Here is a 25,706-nt window from a genome sequence, read left to right as displayed (position 1 = left end):
CTCTACGTCATTACGCTCTGTGTCATTTCGCTCTGCGTCAGTTGGCGAATATAAGCCGCCATGAGCGAGCGGGGTTTTAGCTGAGCGTTGCTGCCGACAACTGTGGCGCCTAAGCTACTATTTCGCTACCAAAATCTGCCTTCTTTGCCAGGTAAGCTGGTGCTATGTCAGAATTGGGTTTCCTTTGTTTTAAGTATATATGTACATCAGATAGTATGGTGTAATAAGATTCTTTTAATTGTGTGTGATTACGATCTGCGTCAGTTGGCGAATATAAGCCGCCATGAGCGAGCGGGGTTTTAGCTGAGCGTTGCTGCCGACAACTGTGGCGCCTAAGCTACTATTTCGCTACCAAAATCTGCCTTCTTTGCCAGTCTTCTTCGCCAGCCTCCCTTGTCAGGACGAGTGGCTGAGGAAAACGACTCCGTCGCCATTTCGTCTCTCCTTTCCCGCCGAAAGACAGCAAGAGTGCCAGTCGCCATATATATATTTTTTTTGGACGGGACAGTGAGGAGCTGGCCAAATTTTCGTTTATAATTAACATTTGGATACCCATTGAAAATTATAAATATATATGTTTGTGTTCTGGTTATCGAACTATATAATTTTTGTTTATTGAAATAATATACGATTTGGTTTTGATTTATATACTGGGAATTTATGTTAACCTAACTGGTTATGTTAATTCATATATTAAAAAGATGGTTTTGAAGTAAGACATTTCGTGTCCACATCATATTTTCTTTCTAAAACCCTCAGTGATTGGACTAAGAAAATATATATAAATAAGGGAAAGGACCCTGCACCCGACCCCTGTTTATGTTGTGTACATTTCTATTGGTGTAATAGAAGTAGGGGTTACATTAACACTCCGCCAGCGGCATTCTGGGCCCGTTGTAGATGTGATCCCTGTGTCTGGTGCATGTTAACACTCCGCCAGCGGCATTCTGGGCCCGGTGTAGATGTGATCCCTGTGTCTGGTGCGTGTTAACACTCCGCCAGCGGCATTCTGGGCCCGGTGTAGATGTGATCCGTGTGCCTGGTGCGTGTTAACACTCCGCCAGCGACATTCTGTGCCCGTTGTAGATGTGATCCGTGTGACTGGTGCGTGTTAACACTCCGCCAGCGGCATTCTGGGCCCGGTGTAGATGGGATCCGTGTGACTGGTGCGTGTTAACACTCCGCCAGCGACATTCTGTGCCCGGTGTAGATGTGATCCCTGTGTCTGGTGCGTGTTAACACTCCGCCAGCGACATTCTGTGCCCGTTGTAGATGTGATCCGTGTGACTGGTGCGTGTTAACACTCCGCCAGCGGCATTCTGGGCCCGGTGTAGATGGGATCCCTGTGTCTGGTGCGTGTTAACACTCCGCCAGCGACATTCTGTGCCCGTTGTAGATGTGATCCCTGTGCCTGGTGCGTGTTAACACTCCGCCAGCGGCATTCTGGGCCCGTTGTAGATGTGATCCGTGTGACTGGTGCGTGTTAACACTCCGCCAGCGGCATTCTGGGCCCGGTGTAGATGTGATCCGTGTGACTGGTGCGTGTTAACACTCCGCCAGCGGCATTCTGGGCCCAGAAAAGGTTTTTCCTCTGTCTCAATGTATTTTTTTTTTTCTTCGTTGTAATTTGGTCTTTGATTTCGCGGGCCTAGTTAAGGGGTGGGAATTAAATACTTTGTGTGTTTGTCGATGGTGTTTTGTTGTATTTTGCCTAGGACCTCGAGTGTTAGTTCCTGTGGGGGCAGAATGTGGGTTGCTGTGTCTATAAGGGTGAAGTGTGATTTAATATAATTTTACTTGTCTATAATATATTCTTCTTTTGTGTTCCCATGAGAACTATAGTGCTGGTTGTCCTAGTGTGATTATTTTCTTAGGTGTGTTTTAGCTTTACGCAAATAAATTTTTCATCAGCCCCAATATTGTTCCTTTATTCAAATAGCCTGCAATGGTAATAGTGTCTATATTGGTGGAGATTCGCTAGGTTAACGGTGGGAGCTGTGTTTCTCGCCCCTTGTGCGGGTCACACGAGGAAGATGTGTGTGTCAGTAACGCGCTCTGGCCCCATCCCTGCTAGGCGAAGCAATGAAATATACAGAAAATTATCGTCGCTATACCGCTGGCTGTCGGAATGGTGCCCAATAAACGATGTGGGTTATATAGAAAATTGACAAATGTTTGGGGGTAGGCCTGGGCTTTTGAAGAGGGATGGTATTCACCCCTCATGGGCTAGTGCCGTTCTCCTGTCCAAAAGCATAGCTCATAGTCTCCAGGCAAATCACTGACTAGCCAGAGCCAAGTCCAGGCGGCAGGCAAACAAGCATAACCGACCGCCTGCTAGTCGCTTAGAGTCGTCACCTATGGTTCATTTTACTAGGACTGTGTCTGTTCCCCTCACTTTTAATTGTGGAGGTCTATTCCACCGTAGTGTATGTGATAATGGGGGCGGCATGGTGGTACAGTGGTTAGCACTGTAGCCTCACACCTCTGGATCCCAGGTTTGAGTTTCCGCCTGGGTCACATGTGTGTGGAGTTTGCATGTTCTCCTCATGTTGTCGTGGGGTTTCCTCCAGATACTCCGGCTTCCCCTCACAGTCCAAAAACATGCTGAGGCTAATGGGACTTGCTAAATTGCCCGTAGGAGTGCATGTGTGAGTGAATGGTGTGTGAGTGTGCCCTGCGATGGGCTGGCCCCCCATCCTGGGTTGTTCCCTGCCTCGTTCCCATTGCTTCCGGGATAGGCTCCGGACCCCCCGCGACCCAGTAGGATAAGCGGTTTGGAAAATGGATGGATGTCATAATAACTTAATAATAATTAAACCAAATCCATTATTAGATAATAGGTGTAATGCAAAGCTAAAACTTTTGAATGGCTTCAAAACTGGCTTCTAAGGCGCTACTGATAAATGAAATAATTACTGACTTTAGTCTTGGTCCTAATGCCTTACAGAGACCTGGCTTAGACCGAATGAATTCATGGCAGTAAATGAATCTACTCCAGCTGATTACAGCATAACCCTTGACCAGATGGCAAAGGTGCTGGTGCTGCTGCAATATTTCAGTCTATCATAGGAATGTCTGAGCAAAGTGCTTATAGCTTTAGAACATCTGAAATTCTTCTTCTTAGTCTTGCTGACTCATCTCTTCGTAGTTCTTCACCTCCAATCACCATTGTTATTGTATATAGACAGCCTGGTCCCTAACCTCCAATCACCATAGTTACTGTGTATAGACCGCCTGGTTCCCAACCTCCAATCACCATTATTATTGTGTATAGACCACCTGGTCCCTAACCTCCAATCACCATTGTTATTTTTTAAAGATTGTCGAGTCTATAGTAATTTTCTTAAGGAGTTTGCAGATTTATTGTGATCTTTCTTCTTAGTCTTGCTGACTTCCTCTCGTCTCGTCTAGTCTACTGTCTTATACTTGAGAGACTCTCTCAGCCCTGCTCTCCAAACTACGAAAAACGATGGATTTGATCAGCTGGTCTCTCAACGCAATTGACACCATGTTCTTGACGAGAAGCCTAGGTTCGGGGGAACCTACACGATGGACGGATGGGAGAGGTGGAGGGTCGTGTGCCTGGCAGCTCTTTCCGTGGAGGACATTGAAGACATCTACCTATTCGGAACCATGATTACAGGTATTATGCTGATTGGATTAGGCATTGCCCTGGTTTATCAAAGATTGAAGAAGACGGTGACAGCCGCTCAAAGCCCCACTAGGCTGGCTGGAATGATTGATGGAGTGGGCAGAGCTGTTAGCACTCAGACTGTGAAACTGGATATGGAGAAGCTCACAGCTTTGCAAAACTTATTGGATGGCAGAGACCAGCGTGGACATTAGTGGAGCTGGAAATTACAGCTTCTCGTACGGAAACCCAAACAACCCTATTCTATCAGGTTTTGGCTCCCCCCAATCAGCACTGGCCTTGGCCAAGGCCGCTGCTGAACTAACAACTCCCCCTGAAGAACAAGGCAGTGAGACTCTCTTGCATTCCTCTCCCCCGATCCCAAGTACTTACCGCACCCTCCCCCCATCCAACGCCTTCGCCGCTTCATACCCCCAGCGTGAATAGGTGGGTCTGTTGACCAGCGCCTCCATGGCTGCAGGACCGGATGGCTGTCTGTCTCTGCTGGACTACCTCCACCACCCCTTTTCCCCCACCCGTTGCAAGTCGTGTCATTTTTATGTTGTAAGGCGTAGTGCCATCATGTGCTTATGTTGCTGAGGTGTTTTTTTCGGTTCCCACAATGTCCTCCCCACTGGAGTACAGCCTGGGGGCTGTTTTTTTATTATTCTCCTCCTCTCTCCTCATGTTATTCTGTTTCTTTTCTTCTCTCTTCCCCTGTCTCCCGACCGGTCTACCCCCTACTGTGATGTTTGTGTATATGTATGGTCGGGTGATGGCCAGTTTTTTTCGCTGGTACTCGTGACTAGTGACATGGTATATTGCAACAGCAATAAAGGGTTTCATCAAATCAAATCAAATCAAATCAATTCTAGTTCTTCACCTCCAATCACCATTGTTATTGTGTATAGACTGCCTGGTCCCTAACCTCCAATCACTACCTGGTCCCTAACCTCCAAGAACTATTTTTTAAAGATTGTCTAGTCTATAGTAATTTTCTTAAGGAGTTTGCAGATTTTTTTAGCAAACCTGGTGGTCACTACTGCCAAAGCCATGATTGTTGGCTATTTTAATATTCACACGGGGAATGACAGTGATCCTTTAACAACAACATTTGCTGCTATTCTAGACCCTGTAGATGTATGTTAGAATGCAGTCGGCCTACTCATGCCTGTAACCACACCTTGGATTTGATTCTTAGCCATGGTGTCTGTTAGGTTGAAGAAACTGTTATTAATCATTTTGTTATCATTCCTGTATGATTAGCTATGAGTGTAAATATGTATATACATTATTTTGTCTTCTTCTAACCTCATACTCTAGATTATATTAATAATAGTATTTAGCTGCACATACCCTGAGTATGTGCTCAACAGCTGTACACTTAGGTAAAAACTTTTCTTGTTCTCACCTCCCTATTCTGCATGACTCTTGCGCCTCCCACTGACTATAAATAAAGGAGTCAAGGGGAACCACCCTTTGTAACACATTCTGCTGTAGTTTGCATTGCAGAGAGTGTGGGTACCCTTGCAAGTAAAAACTATAAAGTGTGTTGTCTCATAAAAGGTGGAGTTGGGGTGGAAACGCCGGGCGCTTTCCCCAACAGTGTCCTGCTGGAACACATATCTATTATACCACAGAATCCTCTGCTTTCAGATCATTACTTGTTAACGTTTGATATACAGTATAGCCTCCCTTCAGCCCCATCTCCAAAGTACAGTATCAGACGTTAAATTGTCTCATTAACTACAACAACGTTTCTCAACCGACTTCCACAGTCCATCAACCTTACACCTGAAGCCTCGTATGAACTTAAATGGGTAACTGCGAACATGGAGAAATCGCCTTGCAGCACCTAGATCTCGTATCTCCACTTAAGAAGATAAAGCATAGAGATATGGAACCTGCCCCCTGGTTCTCTGATCATACACGTGAACTAAAACAGGCTTCATGCAAGCTAGAGTGCAAATGGCTCAACTGAACTAGACTTTTTCAGATCAGCCTGGAAAGAGCCTCTCTAGGTACAGACACTAATGACTGTGAGATCTGTGTATCTCTCCAGACTAATTGAAGAGAACAAAAATAATCCTAAATTCCTATTTGAATTTGTGACTAGGTTAACACAGAATTCTTCAACTCGCAGGTCTCACAAGCTTCTAGGAGTGATGACTTTATTACATTTTTAATGGTAAAATAACTAAGATTAGACAGACCATCCAGTGCACGTGTGTAGCTACATACAGCTGCCAGCCTCCTGCTCATCCTATGCATACTGATAATGTGACCTTTGAATCTTTCCTTCTCATAAAACAATCAAAACTTTTGAGCTTATTTTCCTCCTGCAAATCCTCTGCTAGCCTTCTAGACTCAATTCCTACAAAATTCCTGAAGGAGATTCGACCACTGATTAGCACCACCCTGTTAAATGTCTTAGACTCGTTTCTTAGGCTTGGATATGTTGTTATTAGACCTGTTCTAAAGAAACCAAATCTTGAACCTAGTGATTTAGGAAATTATAGACCAATCTCAAATCTTCCATTCAATTCAAAGATCCTGGGAAAAGCTTGCCAGCTGTCTTTTCTCCTACAGAAAAATAACGCTAATGATTTATATCAGTCTGGCTTTAGACCAAACCACAGCACAGAAACAGCTTCAGTCAAAGTAGTGAATGATTTGCTTATGGCTTCTGACAGTGGCTGTATATCTGTGTTGATATTACTAGACTTAACTGCAGCATTCGATACTGTGGACCATAGTATCCTCTTGGACCGGCTATTCGTTGGCATTAAGGAAACAGCTCTTTCTTGGTTTTGCTCCTATTTAACTGATCATTATCAGTTTGTCCATGTGAACAATGAATCTTCAAAGATCACTAAAGTCAAGTATGGTGTCCCACAGGTATCAGTGCTGGGCCCCCTACTGTTAACTTTATATATGATACCTCTTTGTAACATTATCAGAAATCATTCTGTTGGGGTTCATTGTCATGCCCATGATTTTATTTATATATATATATATATATATATATATATATATATATATATATATATATATATATATATATATATATATATATATATATATATATATATATACACACACACACACATATATACATACATATATATATACACACACACACATATATACATACATATATACATATATGCACATACATATATATACACACATATGTATATATACACATACATATATATATATATATATATAAATAAATAAATATATATATATATATATATATATATATATATATATAAATAAATATATACACACATGGGGCGGCATGGTGGTGCAGTGGTTAGCACTGTTGCCTCACACCTCTGGGACCCGGGTTCGAGTCTCCGCCTGGGTCACATGTGTGCGGAGTTTGCATGTTCTCCCCATGTCGTCGTGGGGTTTCCTCCGGGTACTCCGGTTTCCCCCCACAGTCCAAAAACCATGCTGAGGCTAATTGGAGTCGCTAAATTGCCCATAGGTGTGAATGTGTGAGTGGATGGTGTGTGAGTGTGCCCTGCGATGGGCTGGCCCCCCATCCTGGGTTGTTCCCTGCCTCGTGCCCATTGCTTCCGGGATAGGCTCCGGACCCCCCGCGACCCAATAGGATAAGCGGTTTGGAAAATGGATGGATGGATGGATATACACACATATATATATATATATATATATATATATATATATATACACACACACACATGAAAAACACTGAATGGCCTTGCACCAGAATACCTCAGTAATCTGCTGGTCTTATACAACCCTCCTCGCTTTCTTCGTTCTCAAGGAGCAGGATATCTGTTAGTACCAGGGTAGAAAGACCTACGGCAGGCTGCAGAGCTTTCTGTTATAGAGCTGCTCAGCTGTGGAATGGTCTTCCACCAGATGTGTGGGTTTCAGGCTCACTCTCAATATTCAAGTCTAGACTAAAAACTCACCTGTTTAGTTTAGCGTATAGGGACTCTAGTTCTAGCTCTAGCTAACTGCTCACTCCCAGTCAGACCTATAGTGTGAGGTGTAGAGCTGGGTGGGGATCGGTGCCATTGGCTTTGGATAAACTGGACTGTCAGTGCTGTTGTAGGACTTGAACTAATGTTAATGTGAATACATTTTCATGCTCCCCGGTTGTGCTGAGGAGGATGGGGTCCCCTTCCAAGTCTAGGTTCCTCTCAAGGTTTCTTCCTGCTAGAGGGAGTTTTTCCTTACCACTGTCACCTCAGGCTTGCTTGGTTGCGGTTCGGGCCAGTTATATGTAAAGTCCTTTGTGGCAGTGACTGTTCATAAAAGCGCTATATAAATAAAATTGAATTGAATTGAATTGCTGTCACTCTAGCTTCACACCCCCTTGTGGAATTGGAGTGCTGACATTTCAGGGACCCCCCATGCCTGCGTTCCCACCTGCCTCTCCCTCCTACTTATGCTGCCATAGCCATATCTGCTGGAGCTTACATACTGCACTCGTCTAACTCTTTGCACTGCATTGGGTCTCCCCTACTTTGGCTAATTGCACATTTTATTTCCCCTCCTCCTCCTGGGCTATGCTGCCTGGAGACCCCAAATTATCAAGATATCCTGCCTACCCTGCTGCCTGTGACATCTCCACTACCTGTACCACCTTTCCGGCCTGCTCGCCCTTCTGCCTGTGACGCCCTTCCGGCCTGCCCGCCCTTCTGCCTGTGACGCCCTTCCGGCCTGCCCGCCCTTCTGCCTGTGACGTCCTTCCGGCCTGCTCGCCCTTCTGCCTGTGACGCCCTTCCGGCCTGCCCGCCCTTCTGCCTGTGACGCCCTTCCGGCCTGCTGGCCCTTCTGCCTGTGACGTCCTTCCGGCCTGCCGGCCCTTCTGCCTGTGACGCCCTTCCGGCCTGCCCGCCCTTCTGCCTGTGACGCCCTTCCGGCCTGCCCGCCCTTCTGCCTGTGACGCCCTTCCGGCCTGCTGGCCCTTCTGCCTGTGACGCCCTTCCGGCCTGCTCGCCCTTCTCCCTGTGACGCCCTTCCGGCCTGCTCGCACTTCTCCCTGTGACGTCCTTCCGGCCTGCTGGCCCTTCTGCCTGTGACGCCCTTCCGGCCTGCTGGCCCTTCTGCCTGTGACGCCCTTCCGGCCTGCTGGCCCTTCTGCCTGTGACGTCCTTCCGGCCTGCTCGCACTTCTCCCTGTGACGTCCTTCCGGCCTGCTCGCACTTCTCCCTGTGACGTCCTTCCGGCCTACTGGCCCTTCTGCCTGTGACGCCCTTCCGGCCTGCTCGCCCTTCTCCCTGTGACGCCCTTCCGGCCTGCTCGCACTTCTCCCTGTGACGTCCTTCCGGCCTGCTGGCCCTTCTGCCTGTGACGCCCTTCCGGCCTGCTCGCCCTTCTCCCTGTGACGCCCTTCCGGCCTGCTGGCCCTTCTGCCTGTGACGTCCTTCCGGCCTGCTCGCACTTCTCCCTGTGACGTCCTTCCGGCCTGCTGGCCCTTCTGCCTGTGACGCCCTTCCGGCCTGCTGGCCCTTCTGCCTGTGACGTCCTTCCGGCCTGCTCGCACTTCTCCCTGTGACGTCCTTCCGGCCTGCTGGCCCTTCTGCCTGTGACGCCCTTCCGGCCTGCTGGCCCTTCTGCCTGTGACGTCCTTCCGGCCTGCTCGCACTTCTCCCTGTGACGTCCTTCCGGCCTGCTCGCACTTCTCCCTGTGACGTCCTTCCGGCCTGCTGGCCCTTCTGCCTGTGACGCCCTTCCGGCCTGCTCGCCCTTCTGCCTGTGACGCCCTTCAGGCCTGCCCGCCCTTCTGCCTGTGACATCCTTCCGGCCTGCTCACCCTTCTGCCTGTCACTGCTACTGTACTACTGTTCGCCCTGCCATCTAAAGTGGCTCCAGCACTTGCCTGTCATCCCCTGCTTTGTGACTCAAATGTTGAGATTGACACAATGTGAATTGAGATTTCACCATCTTGATCATTTGACTTCCTCTGTTCCCCCCTGGAGGATGGGCTCCCCCTTTGAGTCTGGTTAGGGTTTGGGCTTCATCTGCTACCCCCTGGAGGATGGGCTCCCCCTTTGTGTCTGGTTAGGGTTTGGGCTTCATCTGCTACCCCCTGGAGGATGGGCTCCCCCTTTGAGTCTGGTTAGGGTTTGGGCTTCATCTGCTACCCCCTGGAGGATGGGCTCCCCCTCTGAATCTGGTTCTTCCCAAGGTTTCTTCCTTCTAGGGAGCTTTTCCTTGCCACTGTTCCCTTTTGACTTTCTCACTGAGCACTTTGCTGTAAAGCACTTTGAGAGAATGTAATGTGGAAACACGCTATATAAATAAAACTGAATTGAAATTGCATTCTGTGTTTGGGTGGAACTCATTAAATTAATATTTATTACGATATTTTTAAACCAAAATAACACATATATATATTTTTCACTTACCGCCCATCCCTAATCAACAATACATTAATCGGAGAGCTATCAGTCCTGTGAAAAAGGCTTTTCGAAGAAATGTTTGTTTGAATGATTTATGAATAATGATGCTTCATTCATCCCCATGGGGAAGTTGTCTTTTCGCCCCTCCCATATTGCTCTCCAAGAGACACACGACACATATACAGGTGGGAGGAAGTTTGGGGGTCACAGCGCAGGGTCGGCCAGCATCCAGCCCCCTGCAGCTCAAGGACCCAGTGATGAGATCACTCTGCCGGCCAGGAGATTTGAACCAACGACCTTCCGCTCATGGACTCGAACCCAAAAAGTCATGCACCACACCCAGTATTTACAGAAATGCTTCCTACAGCATCCAGAACTGAAAAGAATATGAGTGGTTTTCCCACTACTAATGAAACCTGGACCATTATGTATGAGGCTGCATCTTTAGTTATTTGTTACACAAAGGATGGTCATGGAAATCTTGTCTTTTTTGTTTTTACTACATCAATAACTTCAGTTAATATCCATCCATCCATTTTCCAAACTGCTTATCCTGCCGGGTCGCGGGGGTCCGGAGCCTATGCCGGAAGCAATGGGCACAAGACAGGGAACAACCCAGGATAGGGGGCCAGCCCATCGCAGGGCACACTCACACACCATTCAGTCTTACACACAATTTAGTAACACCAATCAGCCTCAGCATGTCTTTGGACTGTGGGGGGAAACCAGAGGAAACCCAGGCGGAGACTCAAACCCGGGTCCCAGGGGTGTGAGGAAACAGTGCGAATCACTGCACCACCATGCCACCCCCCACACCCTAACCCTAACCACTGCACCACCATGCCACCCCCCTCACCCTAACCCTAACAACTGCACCACCATGCCGCCCCCACTTCAGTTAATATAAAATCTAAAAATCCTAGTTATTGATACGAGGGTAAATAAATTATACATATATTTTATATTTTAAAGAATCTTAATCTTTATACTGCCAGACTAGATGTGTCGTCACATCCTCAGCCAGGAGCAGCTGTGGCCAGCAGAGGCCGCCAGTGAGCAGCCAGAGACAGCAGTCATACAGAAGCTCCCAGCTCTGGGCTCCATCACATGAACACACCTGCTGACAATAACACTCACATACCACTTATACACCCTGTGGGTAAAGAGCCCTCACTGCTTCTATAGCAGGTTAGGATGCTGTGCCTGTGATCAGAAGGCAGACTGGATGGGAACGGAAACATCACTTTTTTGTTTGTTACTACATCACTATCTTCAGTCATTATAAAGTCTGTGGTTCAGATTAGCTACTGCTATAGAAACAGCTGCAGTCGAGATTATCAAACAAACACCCCAGTTATTAATCCAAGAGGATAAATAAATCAGATATATTTCATACAATGTCAATGTATTACTGCCAGACCAGACATGATTTCCCATCCCCACGTCACTTACAGAGCCGTCCTGGAGTTCTTGACCACAGGCAGCAGCCTCCTGTGCTCTTTATCTGATCTGATGTATTTCTTCATATCAAACACATCCAGCTCCTCATCTGACATCAGCATCACAAAGGCCAGAGCTGAGTACTGTGCAGGTGAGAGGTCTTCTGCTGAAAGATGCCCTGAATGAAGGTATCTTTGTACTTCCTCTACTAGTGAATTGTCACCCAGTTCATTCAGACAGTGGAACAGATTGATGGTTCTATCTGGAGATAATTTCTTCTTGACTTTCCACTTGATGTATTGGGCCGGTGAATGGTTGGAACCCGATTCTGAATCAGAACCCCATTCTGAGTCAGAACCCCATTCTGAATCAGAACCCCATTCTGAGTCAGAACCCCATTCTAGGTCGGAACCCGTTACGGGGTCATTCTCTGCCATGCACTCATTGCTTTGGGAACAAGCTTTGAACCTCCATGGCCCTGAATAGAACACGTCGGTACAGATATTGGTTGGATGTAAGTGTTGGTCTGTTTCCTGAATGTTACGTGACCTGGTTCCTCTCTGTCCCAGTAGTCTTTGTAACAGAGTCTTACTGGAGTGTGTTGAGAGGCCCAGGAGGAAGCGGAGGTAGAGGTCCAAGTGTCCATTCTTGCTCTTTAATGCCTGATCCACTGCATTCTTCAGCAGGTCAGCTGACGAGTTTGATAGAAACACATATAAAGCAGCGAGATACTCCTGGATGCTCAGATGCACAAAGCAGTACACCTTCTCCTGATACAGCCCATATTCCTCTTTAAAGACTTCTGTGCACAATCCAGAGTGAACTAAAGCTTCACTGACAATAATGCCATTCTCTGTCAGATCATGCTCATAAAATATGAGATTGCCTTTCTCAAGGTTGTCATAAGCCAGTTTACCAAGTTTCAAAAGAAATTCATTAAGCTTGGTTTCATTATTTTTCATATACTTGTCATTTTTTACACTTGTCTGATAGATCAGGAAGTGTGTGTACATTTCAGTCAGAGTCCTTGGAATTTCTCCCCTGTCAGTCTCACTAAAAAGCCTCTTAAGCACAGTGGCTGAAATCCAGCAGAACACAGGTATGTGGCACATGATGAAGAGGCTCCTTGATGATTTCACCTGTGTGATAATCCTGCTGGCCAGGCTCTCATCACTGAATTTCCTCCTGAAATACTCCTCCTTCTGGGCATCACTGAACCCTCGTATCTCTGTCACCCGGTGGAGGCACTCAGGAGGTATCTGATTGGCTGCTGCTGGCCGGGAGGTTATCCAGAGGAGAGCGGATGGAAGCAGATTCCCCTTAATGAGGTTAGTCAACAGCACATCCAGTGACATTTTCGTTGTTACATCAAACCAGCCCTCATTGTTCTGAAAATCCAGAGGAAGGCGACACTCATCCAGACCATCAAAGATGAACAAGACTTTGTACCTAAACAGCTCAGTGGATTCAAGTGATATAAGATCTGGGACAAAGCGGTGAAGCAGTTCAATCAGACTGTATTCACACTTAATCAAATTCAGGTCCCGGAAAGGAAGAGCAAATATGAAGTGAACATCCTGGTTTGCTTTTCCTTCTGCCCAGTCGAGAATAAATTTCTGCACAGAGACTGTTTTCCCGATACCTGCCACCCCTTTAGTGAGTACAGTTCTGATAGGTGTCTCACATAAGGGTTTAAATATATCATTGCACTTGACTGTAGTGTCTTCTGTTCGCCTTTTCTTGGATGCTGTTTCAATCTGTCTCACTTCATGTTCATCATTGACTCCTCCAGTTCCACCTTCAGTTATGTAGAGTTCTGTGTAAATCTCACTGAGAAGTGTTGGCAGTCCTCCCTTAGCTTTCCCTTCAAATACACGCTCAAACTTCTGCTTCAGGTTACATTTGATCGTGCTGGACATGAGCTCCCCTGAAGAAAAATTAGAGAAAAATTCACTAATTCTCAATATGATCACACATGATACACAGCCATAATCTTAACCATCAGCTACCAAACAAAATGAGACTTTTGGCATGTTAAGTTCTTTGATTGCATTTACAGATGTTAGTGGGGATCTGAGAAATGGTCCCCGCACTATAAATATAACAGGGCATTTTTTTGGGATATCTAATCCCCCACCCCCTGCACAGAGACACTTTTTGCTATTTCATTGTATTAAAATTAAGCTTTAAATTCCAGCCCTAGGAGAGCATCACCACTGGCGCCCCCTGCCTGAGGCAAAGTGAAATTGGCTGGCAAGTCGGCGCCCCCTCAGAAGGTGGTGCCCTAGGAGAGCATCACCACCGGCGCCCCCTGCCTGAGGCAAAGTGAAACTGGCTGGCAAGTCGGCGCCCCCTCAGAAGGTGGTGCCCTAGGAGAGCATCACCACCGGCGCCCCCTGCCTGAGGCAAAGTGAAATTGGCTGGCAAGTCGGCGCCCCCTCAGAAGGTGGTGCCCTAGGCGGACACCTATGTCGCCTATAGGACTGACCGGCCCTGGCTGGGGGGGCATTAAACCCAGCCAATAACAGCAACTAAGTCAGATTATAACTTTCTAAACACAAAGTAAACAGCAAGAGAAATGACAGCTGACTGGCATTCATGCACAAAACCTCCTTCAATGAGCACGTCGCTCACATGATGATGCTGTTTGCTATGCATATAAGACTAATCAGTAATAAAAATGCAGAGGATTGATTCAAACTATTAGTTAAAAAGGGGGGTGGGAACAGAAAAGCATTTAATTTGCCTATTACAGTTTACTACCCTGAGACAGACACAGTGGACGGTTCACTGAATCTCGTTGCCCCTGTATTTATACATATGTAATGACAATAAAGTTGAATCTAATCTAATCTAATCTAATCTAATCTAATGCAGGTGCAGCAGGACACGTTAAAGATAAAGAGTATTTCTGACAATGATGCTGTAGGTTATTCCCCATCCCAAACACCTGAAAAGTATTAACAACTTTCCCTAATGAATTTGTGCTGGGAGTAACTGACGTTAATTCTAGCTATTTATTAAATTAGCAAATGCCGAATTATCCAAGGTAAACTAGTAACACTCTGCTCCTCAGACCACAGACAGTAACACGGTAATTACTCTGATTAGTGATTATTACCTCTGTCTTTTTCCTGTTTTTCCTCCTCTCTTCTTTTTCTTTTTCTTCCTCGGGCACTGGAGGGCTTTGGTCTTTCTGACATGATAGTGGCTGTTTGAATTAGATACCATTAATCGTATCACACGCTTATCGATCATATCAGTGTTACTTAAAGACGCCTACAGTACAGTGTGTGATACGGAGGGGGAGGGGGGGTGGCGCCAGGTAAAACAGTAGGAAATCAATACAGGTCAAAAAGTCAAAATTTTTATTTCCCCCTCCCCTTTCTACCTCTTTGGAATGGATGCCCCCCCCGGCATTTTCCTGTACTGCCTCTGCCACGGGATGCCCTGATATACAGGGTTCAAGTTAATGTATTCTTATATAGCGCCTTTCACTACCGAGAAGACAAGGAAATGAAAGAAAGAAAGTCAAAAGTCAGAAGACAAAGGAGGAGAGGAACCACAAACTCCCAAGTAGATAGAAAAAACAACCTCTGGGGGGCCAAGGTCACCTGGCTGCCCCCCCCCCCCCCCGGGCATGCTAACAGTGTAGAAAAAGGAGTGGGCTTGCTTGCTAAAAGTAAAGTGTAAATTACAGAACAGCATAAAGCATAAAGGTCACGTCCTGCTTAGAGACCTGAAATAAGGAAGAATTTTGGATTCATTTCTGTATCCGACATCGGTATCTAAAAGGTTGCAATTTAGACAAAAAACAAGAAAGGTTATAAATATGATTACCCTTCTGTAGGTCTTCATTCAGTCTCTGAGCAAGATCATTCAGGTTCATATTCTTCAGGATTTCAAGCATGACATTGAGAGCATCGACTTCACAGTAGGAACTTATCATCTTATCGGCGAGGTCTGTTCTATCCAGGCCCTTCACCAGACCCCTGGGAAGGGGCTTAAACTCTTTATATTTTGTGCGACTCAATTTCCATTTAAACATCTTCAGCTCTTCATCATCGAGCTCCTTAAGGTAGTCCTCCAAGAGGTCGGCGAGCGAGGTCTGGGTCTGCAGAGTGTCGGAGATGAGTCCATGAGACTCACAAACCCGTACATGTCACTCCCACACATGCACTGACCTTTCCGTTAACAGAAGGCAGGTTTCCTGCTCACAGTCCTATATGTCTGCAGGAGACACCTGCTGTGATTCTTTCATTACTATAGGAAGCACATGTGTGTCTTTATTTTCTGCATTATTATTTAACCTTTATTTAACCAGGTTAGTCCACTGATGTTTAAAATCTCTTTTAAAAGAGAGACCAGTCCAATTTAAATAGTAATAAAAATAGTTTAAGACCCAATAGATCACATTACAACAATACGGACAAAAATAAAATAGACTAAAAATATGTTAAGACAGCATCCAATATAATTATACATATTTTATATTAAGTTATGATGTTCTATTACAATATGTCAATAACAAGTAGTGTAGCACAAAATGGTAAAAAACTAGAGTGAACTTTCTGTCTGCAAAGTTATTCTGTTCTGTTACAGTACGTCTGTAACATTTGGTGCAGTGCGGTATGGTAAGGAAGTAGCCTGAGGAAGAGCACTGCGGAGAGTGAGCTTTTTGTCTGCTAAGTTATTCTGTTCTGTTACAGTACGCCTGTAATATTTAGTGCAGTGCGGTATGGTAAGGAAGTAGCCTGAGGAAGAGCACTGCAGAGAGAGAACTTTCTGTCTGCTATATTCAGCAAGCTTCAGCTGAAAATAGTTGCTCATGTTATGAACTTAAGCTTTCCTGTCTTTTGGTGTCTGGTATTTATGGCCTTAACAACATGCATCATATGCTGTAACGTTACATCCAAACCTCCTCATTGGAACAGTGAGCCATCGCTTAGACGATTGGGGTTGTAACCAGGTCCCGTGTATTGTAGTCTGACTCTGTAATCAAAAGCAGAAGTAATGTTAGCTTTATATTCCAAATTCAGTTTACAGGCTATATCTGTCACCCAAAGGAAACCAGTCAGTTTTTAAACCACAAGTAGAGATGTGCACTGATCATTTGGACTAACAACTGTGGGCCATATTCTACTGTGTGCTTAAGTTTAAAAAAAGCATGTAGCCATTGAATTGAGGACTTTAAAGCACTTTTCCATCTACATGCTCTGGAGGGCTGCATTTGTCACGGACCAGAGCCCAGCGGCCCATAGCTGTTCCCAGTTTGGAATCACCTCCTTCTTTGAAGTGTTTGCACTTGTCGTTTTCATTACTCACCTTATCAGGCGCTTTCACACCGAAGTTCTGGAACCTGGTCCTTGTTTACAGGTTCTTGGGCTGTCTGGACCAGGGACTTTTGTAGATCCTGGCCACTTCTGTCTGTCACTGTCACACCGCACAGCAGGAACTGAGAAGCAGAGCTGTCACTCAGTCATGGAAGTTATTTTGCCAAAGGTTGGAATAACATACAGCCACATTTAAGAACTAGCAGAAGACCCGGCGTGTGATGGTGCACACAGTGTCAAATATAAACCTGTACCGTAAACAACCTAATAGATCACAGGTGACAGGGCAGGAATATCACCGAGAGCCATGGACGTCATTGCCCCTTTTTCTGGCTTTGATGCCCCCTATGAAAATCCATGTTCAGAGGCCACAGTGTCAAATATAAACCTGTACGTAAACAACCTAATAGACCACAGAGGCCAGGGCCGTAATTCTGAAAATCCATGTTCAGAGGCCACAGTGGCCTTGGTGCCCTGCAAAATTCTGCCTGGCAACAGAACTATGTGCACAGATTTCAGACCGCTTCACAACGCCCATCTTTGGATGTGTGTAATTAATAATATGCAAGCATGACAGAATCCTGTGTGACACCTGTGAGTTTGTCTGTGATGCGGCAGAGAAAGTGAGAGCGCACAGAACACTAAAGTAACAATCAGCAATGAAAGAGCATTAAGTAAGAAATTTAGATACATAATCAGCAAGTAAGCCTGGGAAATCAATAACGTTATCTAGTGTCATGGATCCTCTCCCCATGTTTCTTTAGTAAGCTATAATCTGCCGTCATTGTTTTGATAACTCTCTCAGTACGTGTTTACTGTTTCTGATACAGAGTTTGTGTGTTTCAACCGAAGCTTGTCCGTGGCCTAGGTTAGGCATGGGGCAGGCTATTCATGTAGGCTAAATGTTAGGGCTGGTTTATACTCGACACTCACAAAGCGTCTTTGCTCACAGCTCTGTGAGTGAGTGTCTGTCGTTTCCCAACTATGCAAGTTGCAAATGTGCTTTTGGAACAGGCACCCCAGAGTGGGAGTTTAGACTAAACCATTTTAACAGAGGATGGGGGTTTTCTAAGTGAAAACTGTCAGAAAATAATTATATTATGTGATGTGATATATTTACCGGATGTGGTTTTTGTAAACCAAGCAATATTGTAACTGTTTAAAGCACTGTTTAGATGTTTAGGCAGAATGGGTAAGACGCAAACCTTTTCTTTGTATATAAATTGGTAGCAGAATTCACGAAGTATCTGAGTAACGGGTATAAAGTGATGAAATATGATGTGTTAAAAGATATTTAAGTGTAATCCTCTATTATTTTAGTGTCCTTGAATTTAAATCTATGAAATCAATATTAAATTCCTGTCAGAACGAGACAATGGTCATGATCTAGGATTTGCATGGATTTAATATCCATAATATATTCTCAGGATTTTTATAACTGGTCCCGAGAATGTCCTTATAAAGTTCATACTAGGTCACCTAGACATCGTTTGAACATCCCTCAAAGTCATCTACTGGATGTAAAAACTAACCTTCAATTTGGATGGACAACATCTAGAACAAAAGAGGACGTCCTAAGGACGATCTCAGGACGTATTGCTATTGGCTGAGTATGTGAAACACAATGCAGTGCATTAACAGTGCTCATTATAAAAGGTAATAACCAACAACGGCATACAGACCAAAAAAGGACGTCCTAAGGACAACATAAGGACATATTTCTATTGGCTGGGTATGTGAAACACAACACAGTGCATTAACAGTGCTCATTATAAAAGGTAATAACCAGCAACGGCATACAGACCAAAAGAGGACGTCCTAAGGACAACATAAGGACGTATTTCTATTGGCTGGGTATGTGAAACACAACACAGTGCATTAACAGTGCTCATTATAAAAGGTAATAACCAGCAACGGCATACAGACCAAAAGAGGACGTCCTAAGGACAACATAAGGACGTATTTCTATTGGCTGGGTATGTGAAACACAACGCAGTGCATTAACAGTGCTCATTATAAAAGGTAATAACCAACAACGGCATACAGACACAAAAGCATCTGTTCCGGAGCACACATATGGATAAGGAACTTATCGGTAATAATTAGCCTACAACACACTACCTGAACCTAGCCACCTGTTGGAAAAATTCAAATGCTTATTTCCACACCTTAGCCACCTTTTGGGGGATTTGCAGACCCCAATTGAAAATAATGGAACTTTGATTAGTTCACTGGGGTCTGCTTGGCCTGGGGCCATAAAACACCCCAAATGTCATTCTGTCATGAAAAACCTCACCATTTCTCCTAAAGAGACCCAATTCTATATATAAAAACAGAGATGAAAAAAAATTTAATCACATGACATTTGTGGAAAAGCCCTGAATGGACGATACCGTAGCCGATTGTTATTTATTTTACTGTGTGATAATCTCAGTTTAAAAGTAAAGGTGTGTGTTTCCATTTTACCCTGGAAGACGGTGATTATTTAAACCGGCAGCACCTTTGGTGGTTGAGAGCGGCCGAAGCTCATACCAAATAGGGGAGAAAACAACATCTCAAAGCTCCACTGGTAAATTACTGTAAATAAAAAAAAAGAACTCAGGGCGCCCCAAAGGGATAGTGGATAAGGTTTAGGAATCATGCCCATTACCGCAGCATGGGGGCGCTACATGTAAATAAAGGTGATGTAATTACATCACCTATGGAAAAACAAGAAACAAATACACTTATTTATGAAAGTAAATTGACTGAGATGCTAATTTCCACTGAGGAAAAAGTTAGGACACCCTCACATTCATCACTATTTAAAATGCCTAGAATTGGATTCATGTCACCACATCAGATGAAGATGATTAGAACATTGTTACAGAGCTTTTTGGTGGAGCCTGTCTTATTTAAACCACAGATATTTAGTCTGGTTTGCTCTTGACTGATTAAATGAGTGGTATCACTATGGTGAGATCCAAAGAGCTCTCTGAGGCCTTCAGAAAGAAGCCTGTAGATGCATATGAGTCTGAGAAGTCTGAGTCTAAAAAGATCTCAAGGGATTTTGGAATCAGCCGTTCCACTGTCCGGAAAATAATACACAATAATTCACATTTAAAACCACTGCCAGCACGGCCAGGGCCGGCTGTCCTAGCAAGTTCAGCCCAAGAGCAGACGGCAAGATGCTGAAAGTCATCTCCAAAAACCCTAAAAGGTCATCACGGGTCATACAGGAAGCACCTGACACGGTTGATGTCAAGGTACATGCATCTAGCATCAGAAAGAGACGCACAAGTGTGATTTATATGGGAGATGTATAAGGAGGAAACCCTTGCTGTCAAAACAACATCTAGGCAACACTAAAGTTTGCCAGAGACCCACCTAGACAAAGACCAGGACTTTGGAACAGTGTGCTTTGGACAGATGAATCTGAAATTAAATTATTTGGGCGCAGTAACACAAGACATGTTTGGTGTAAATCAAAGAGCTTTTGAGCAAAAGAACCTCATACCACCTGTGAAGCATAGGGGTGGAAATGTCATGGTTTGGGGTTGCTTTGCTGCAGCAGAACCTGGCCAGCTCACCATCATAGAATCCACTATGACGTCTTCATCATATCAGAGGGTGTTTGTGCCGAGGAATGGCTTACAAGAAAGAAATTGACAGTTCTGGAAACTATATATAAAAATATATAAAATATTTCATGGGGTGTCCTAATTTTTTCACATGACTGTACTTATCCACACCTGGAAAACACCAAAATCAAACCCCATTCTTTCCCGTACTGCGTAGACACCCTGTAAATACATTTCTCTATATAATTTCATACCATTTTAAATTCATTAAATTTAGCAGACGGCTTTATGCTAAACAACGCATCGTCCTAATACGTCCGGTGCTACGTCTGTCTTTGCGTAAAAATATCAAACTGTTTATCAACTAAGAAAAAGGGGATGGGGGGGAAATACAGCGAATACAGCCGTGGTTTAGCCTCGTTTCAGTAACTGTCAAGCCTTGATTTTAACCCGCGTTCCTCGGCACACTATAGCAGTTATTCCCCAACATCTTAAAACAAGCTTAATATAACTTCAAAGTTTTATAACCTAATATAACTTCAAAGTATTATAATCTAGCCCCATGTACATGTTTAAGCGACACTGTATATTAGGCGAAATCCTGATTGAGCGTAAATAATGAAATATTATTATTATTGCTAATTCGCTTTACATTCGAAAGCTTAAAATAGTCTGTGACACGGTTACTGTAATGCACTGCGATATATTTAAAGACTAATTATGTTGAGAACTATTAAATCCCAATATTTAAGTAAGTTAAACATGTATGATTTACTATTGGTTTAATCTGTCGAGTATAATCTTACCTGGCAATAAAAATATCTTTTTATTTTTCCAGAATCATATTCGCGTTTCTTGACAAAATGGCGGCTCCAGTTTTAAATCGCTTTCACTTTCATTGACAGACAGGAAGTTGTTATATCAGCTTCGTATCAAACGCGGAAGCTGTCAAAGCGGAAACAGACGTGGATTCAATGGCGCGCCGCAGGATTTCAGCACCGCTCCGCGCAGCATCTGAGTAACCCCCCCGCGGGAGATCCGATCTGGATGTGGAGGCCGTCACCTCTTAATCTCCCACTGATTCTTCTTTCATTGGCAATATCTGCACACGACCCCCCCAAGAGCCAGTGACAAACTGGTCACACAAGTATTATGTTTTATGTTTCCCCATGACTGTCTACTGTTTCACATGGAGTGTAGAACCGTGGAGCAAACAGCGGCCAACAAAAGAAAAGGCCCATTGATTCCCAGGGGAATGATTTTAGCGCAGGGAGACTTTAGCACGGCTCTGCTAGAGAGGGCTATTAGCTTCTTATCCGGGTCCGTGGTCTATGACTTGGGAGCCCGGGTCCGAGAGGAGAAAGGGGAACTTGGCTGGCAGCAGATGAGTGCCCTCCCTCACCCCCCCACCAGCTCTCCACATTCAGAAAAAGGAGATCAAAATTGTCTCACTCCTCAGTCTGGCCTGCGAACTCCTCACATCCTGGACAAAATGAAGGGGGGGAGAGACAGAGAGAGAGACTGACAAAGCAGAAAAGTTTTCCCATGTAGAGTTCTGGCAAGGTGGTCAATAAAAGCGAGCCTGGGGGGGTGGGGGGGGGGAATAAAGGACAGTATCTTTAATGGGCTGTGGATTTAGATGCCCAGAAACACCCACTCAGGATCAGATTAGGGCAGCAGAAGAAATCATCGGTGCCCCCCTGCCCCCCATCCAGGACTTGCACTACTCAAGGACTAGGAGACGGGCGGAGAAAATCATTGCAGATCCGTCACACCCTGGACACAATCTTTTCCAGCTCCTCCCCTCAGGCAGGCGCTACAGAACTCTGTACACAAAACCCACCAGACATAGGAGCAGCTCCTCCCCTCTGGCAGGCGCTACAGAACTCTGTACACAAAACCCACCAGACTAAGGAGCAGCTCCTCCCCTCTGGCAGGCGCTACAGAACTCTGTACACAAAACCCACCAGACATAGGAGCAGCTCCTCCCCTCTGGCAGGCGCTACAGAACTCTGTACACAAAACCCACCAGACATAGGAGCAGCTCCTCCCCTCAGGCAGGCGCTACAGAACTCTGTACACAAAACCCACCAGACATAGGAGCAGCTCCTCCCCTCTGGCAGGCGCTACAGAACTCTGTGCACAAAACCCACCAGACGTAGGAGCAGCTCCTCCCCTCTGGCAGGCGCTACAGGACTCTGTGCACAAAACCCACCAGACATAGGAGCAGCTCCTCCCCTCTGGCAGGCGCTACAGAACTCTGTGCACAAAACACACCACACTAAGGAGCAGCTCCTCCCCTCTGGCAGGCGCTATAGAACTCTGTGCACAAAACCCACCAGACATAGGAGCAGCTCCTCCCCTCTGGCAGGCGCTACAGAACTCTGTGCACAAAACCCACCAGACTAAGGAGCAGCTCCTCCCCTCAGGCCATCACCCTCATAAACAGCTAAGCTGTGTCACCTGCCTTCTGTCAATTTTCCCCCCTTGAATTCTGTTTGCACTCAACCTCGCACCTTATACATTGTATAGTGGGTTACCCATGTGTGTATATTTCAAATTTTATTTCTTGTATAATGTAACTTATTCTTTGTATAGTGTCATTTTCGCAATTTCCTTGTCATGATTATCTTATCTTATCTTATTGTCTGTGTACTAGGGAGTCTCGAGCAGCCGGAAGCGAATTCCTTGTGAGCCCCAGCACACTTGCCGAATAAAGCTGGTTCTGATTCGGTTTCATTCGGGATTTACATTAAAATGGCTTAAGAACCAAATCCATCACCTCTACAAATGTGTCTCAGAAGTCAATTTTCTTAATAGAATATGGAAAATAGCAGCGACGTGTATGATTTTCCTTTTGTCACGGGAGATCGCGGGCAGATCGGCGATCGTGCGGGCAAGGAGCAGGCAAGGCAAACAGAGTACGGGGTATACGGGGATTTAATAAAGGCACAGGCAGGACGGGACATAGGCATCGACAACATCAGGTAACATCAATGACGGACAAGGGAAACCGGGGAGACCAGGACTTAAATACACAGGACTAATCAAAGTAACTAGACACAGCTGGGTACAATCCGGGAAACACACGTGGGTAAGCAGGGGGCGTGGCACACAGGAGGAGCCGACGAGCAGGGCATGACACCTTTCACCTTTTTTTTTAATTAATTTTTTTTTTATGTAGGGGAAGCTTTAAAGACCACACTCTCTGTATGACTCTGACTAGAAACTTTTATACTTGTACTTTGAATCAACCCTTTTTCCATCCTGGTAAGGATTTTACCGGATAGCGTCTAACGTTACTGCCGGAGTACGAAACACAAAATTCAAAGATATTTTATTATCAATTCACATTTTATGTGCAAGACATACCTGAGAACCATAATGCTGTTTCTCGCTCGCTGGTGTGCGTATACAAAGGGGGGCGAAGCGTTAAACGTCTATAACAATTTTCAGTTTCAAGCAGAAGACGACAAAATGAAGTTGGATATAATACTTGAGAACTTTGTGGCTTACAGTATCCCGAAAAGAAACGTGGCTTTTCACATGTGTACATAAATCGGGACAGACTTTTGAACGATATGTGACGGAGCTGAGGAAGAGAAGTTAGACGTCAGAATTTGGAGAACTGACAGACTCATTAAGGACAGACTTGTTTGTGGGATTCCAGATATAATGTTCTGCAAGAAAGGCTACTAAGGGAACAAGACTTGGATCTAGAAAAAGGGATTAATATATGTAGAGCGGCAGGGACAGTGAAAACGCAGGCAAAAGAAGTGTTCAGTGAGAGCTGCAATGTTGATGCAGTAAGAAAAGATGAATGCAGAACAGTGAAAAAGATCACTGCCACAGACATGCAGTAAAGGATGGAAGGAAACTAGTGGTGCAACGGATCAAAAAACTCACGGTTCGGATCGGATCACGGTTTTAAGTCACGGATCGGATCAATTTTCGGATCAGCAAAAAAAGAAAAAAGACAAGAAAAGTTTAACTCTCCATTTATTTACTGAAGTATTTTTGCCCATTAAAAAACATTCAACTCAAGACTTATTCCACGCAATTATCCATCCATTTTCCAAGCCGCTTATCCTACTGGGTCATGGGGGGTCCGGAGCCTGTCCCAGAAGCCATGGGCACGAGGCAGGGAACAACCCAGGATGGGGGGCCAGCCCATTGCAGGGCACACTCACACACCATCCACTCACACATTCACACCTATGGGCAATTTAGCGACTCCAATTAGCCTCAGCATGTTTTTGGACTGTGGGGGGAAACCGGAGTTCCACGCAATTATATAAAAACAAATTAAGGTGCAATAATTATTTCGTTTAATATGGACACAATCAAAAACAACTTAAAATGCAATTTAAGGTATCATTGCTTCTTACTTTGAACATGGAGAATGAAATAAAAACTAGCTTATGTCCACATCATCAAAAAAGAAGAAAGAATGTAAAGCAGACCTGAGCTTATAACTTCAATTTGTTTTTCAAAAAGATGAGGATGTCTACATTTTCTGGGGAGGGTGTAGACCTCTTTGCTGTGACTACGTCCCCTGCTGTTGAGAACGCCCTCTCGCTAGGCACTGAAGGGCCAGGCACAGCAAGATGGCGTCTTGCCATTATGGCAAGGTGAGGGTATTTACATTCGCTGCTTTTCCGCCATGTCAGTGGATCACCATCGACTGGAATGCCACCTGCTGCCTCAGGATGCCACCTCCTCTTTGATGGCGTCAGCAAAAACCTTGCTGCCCATGTCCTTCAGTGCCAAGGTCTCGCCAAAAAGCTCCACCATTGCCGACTCTTTTGAGGAGGAGATGTGTCTGCTCCTGTTGGTGCTGCATCTTGACCCTGCAGGGAAAGTTACTTTATTGATTAAAACAATTATTTTTCTAAATATTTCATAGACTTTAAAATGTGGCAATAACTTTGAACAAAAACATTATCATCAAAAATAAAAAATATCTAATTTCAGAATATTTCTTTTCTTTACCTCTTCACAGTCTTCAGTGCTCACGATCTCAGTAGTGAGATCACTGTATGTCCTCAGGCGTAGAGCAAGGTCTAGGTGAGACAGGGACTCGAACCTTGGATCAAGTGCAGTAGATCTGTGAAGGTAGTCCTGTAGGGTTGGTGGTGAAGTGTATCTGGGCTTCAGCTCCTCTCTAATGGCAGTCTTGACATCTCTCGTGATGGTGCTGTCTTACTCACTTGGGACCATGGATTGTAGGATCCTTGTTTTCAGAGGCAGGATCATGGACATAGATGGTGTAGCTTCAGTGCTCAACAGAGTTGTAACCGTTTTTAGCAGTTTGAGCAGCCGGAGGACCTCCTCTGCCACTCTAACTTCATCA

The 25,706-nt window shown here is 45.0% G+C and overlaps 2 protein-coding genes across 2 annotated transcripts in view; both read right to left on the bottom strand.

The window, feature by feature from the left end:
- The window catches only part of LOC125725332 (protein NLRC5-like), a 554,938-nt gene that overhangs the window by 100,381 nt on the left and 428,851 nt on the right, over window positions 1-25,706 (bottom strand). The window lies entirely within an intron of this gene.
- LOC125725338 (protein NLRC3-like) lies at window positions 881-21,275 on the bottom strand. Its single transcript, XM_049002200.1, has 8 exons — window positions 21,160-21,275; window positions 16,786-16,915; window positions 16,379-16,452; window positions 15,301-15,574; window positions 14,582-14,671; window positions 11,473-13,387; window positions 5,215-5,241; window positions 881-2,023 (listed from the first exon to the last, which is right to left on the bottom strand). Exons 3-8 carry the CDS (start codon window positions 16,400-16,402, stop codon window positions 1,978-1,980), a joined length of 2,376 nt encoding a protein of 791 aa, XP_048858157.1. The 5' UTR covers window positions 16,403-16,452; window positions 16,786-16,915; window positions 21,160-21,275; the 3' UTR covers window positions 881-1,977.

This window comes from Brienomyrus brachyistius, unplaced genomic scaffold (genome assembly GCF_023856365.1).
Source record: "Brienomyrus brachyistius isolate T26 unplaced genomic scaffold, BBRACH_0.4 scaffold65, whole genome shotgun sequence".
Taxonomy (NCBI): Eukaryota; Metazoa; Chordata; class Actinopteri; order Osteoglossiformes; family Mormyridae; genus Brienomyrus; species Brienomyrus brachyistius.
This window is presented reverse-complemented; position numbering and strand designations above follow the sequence as displayed.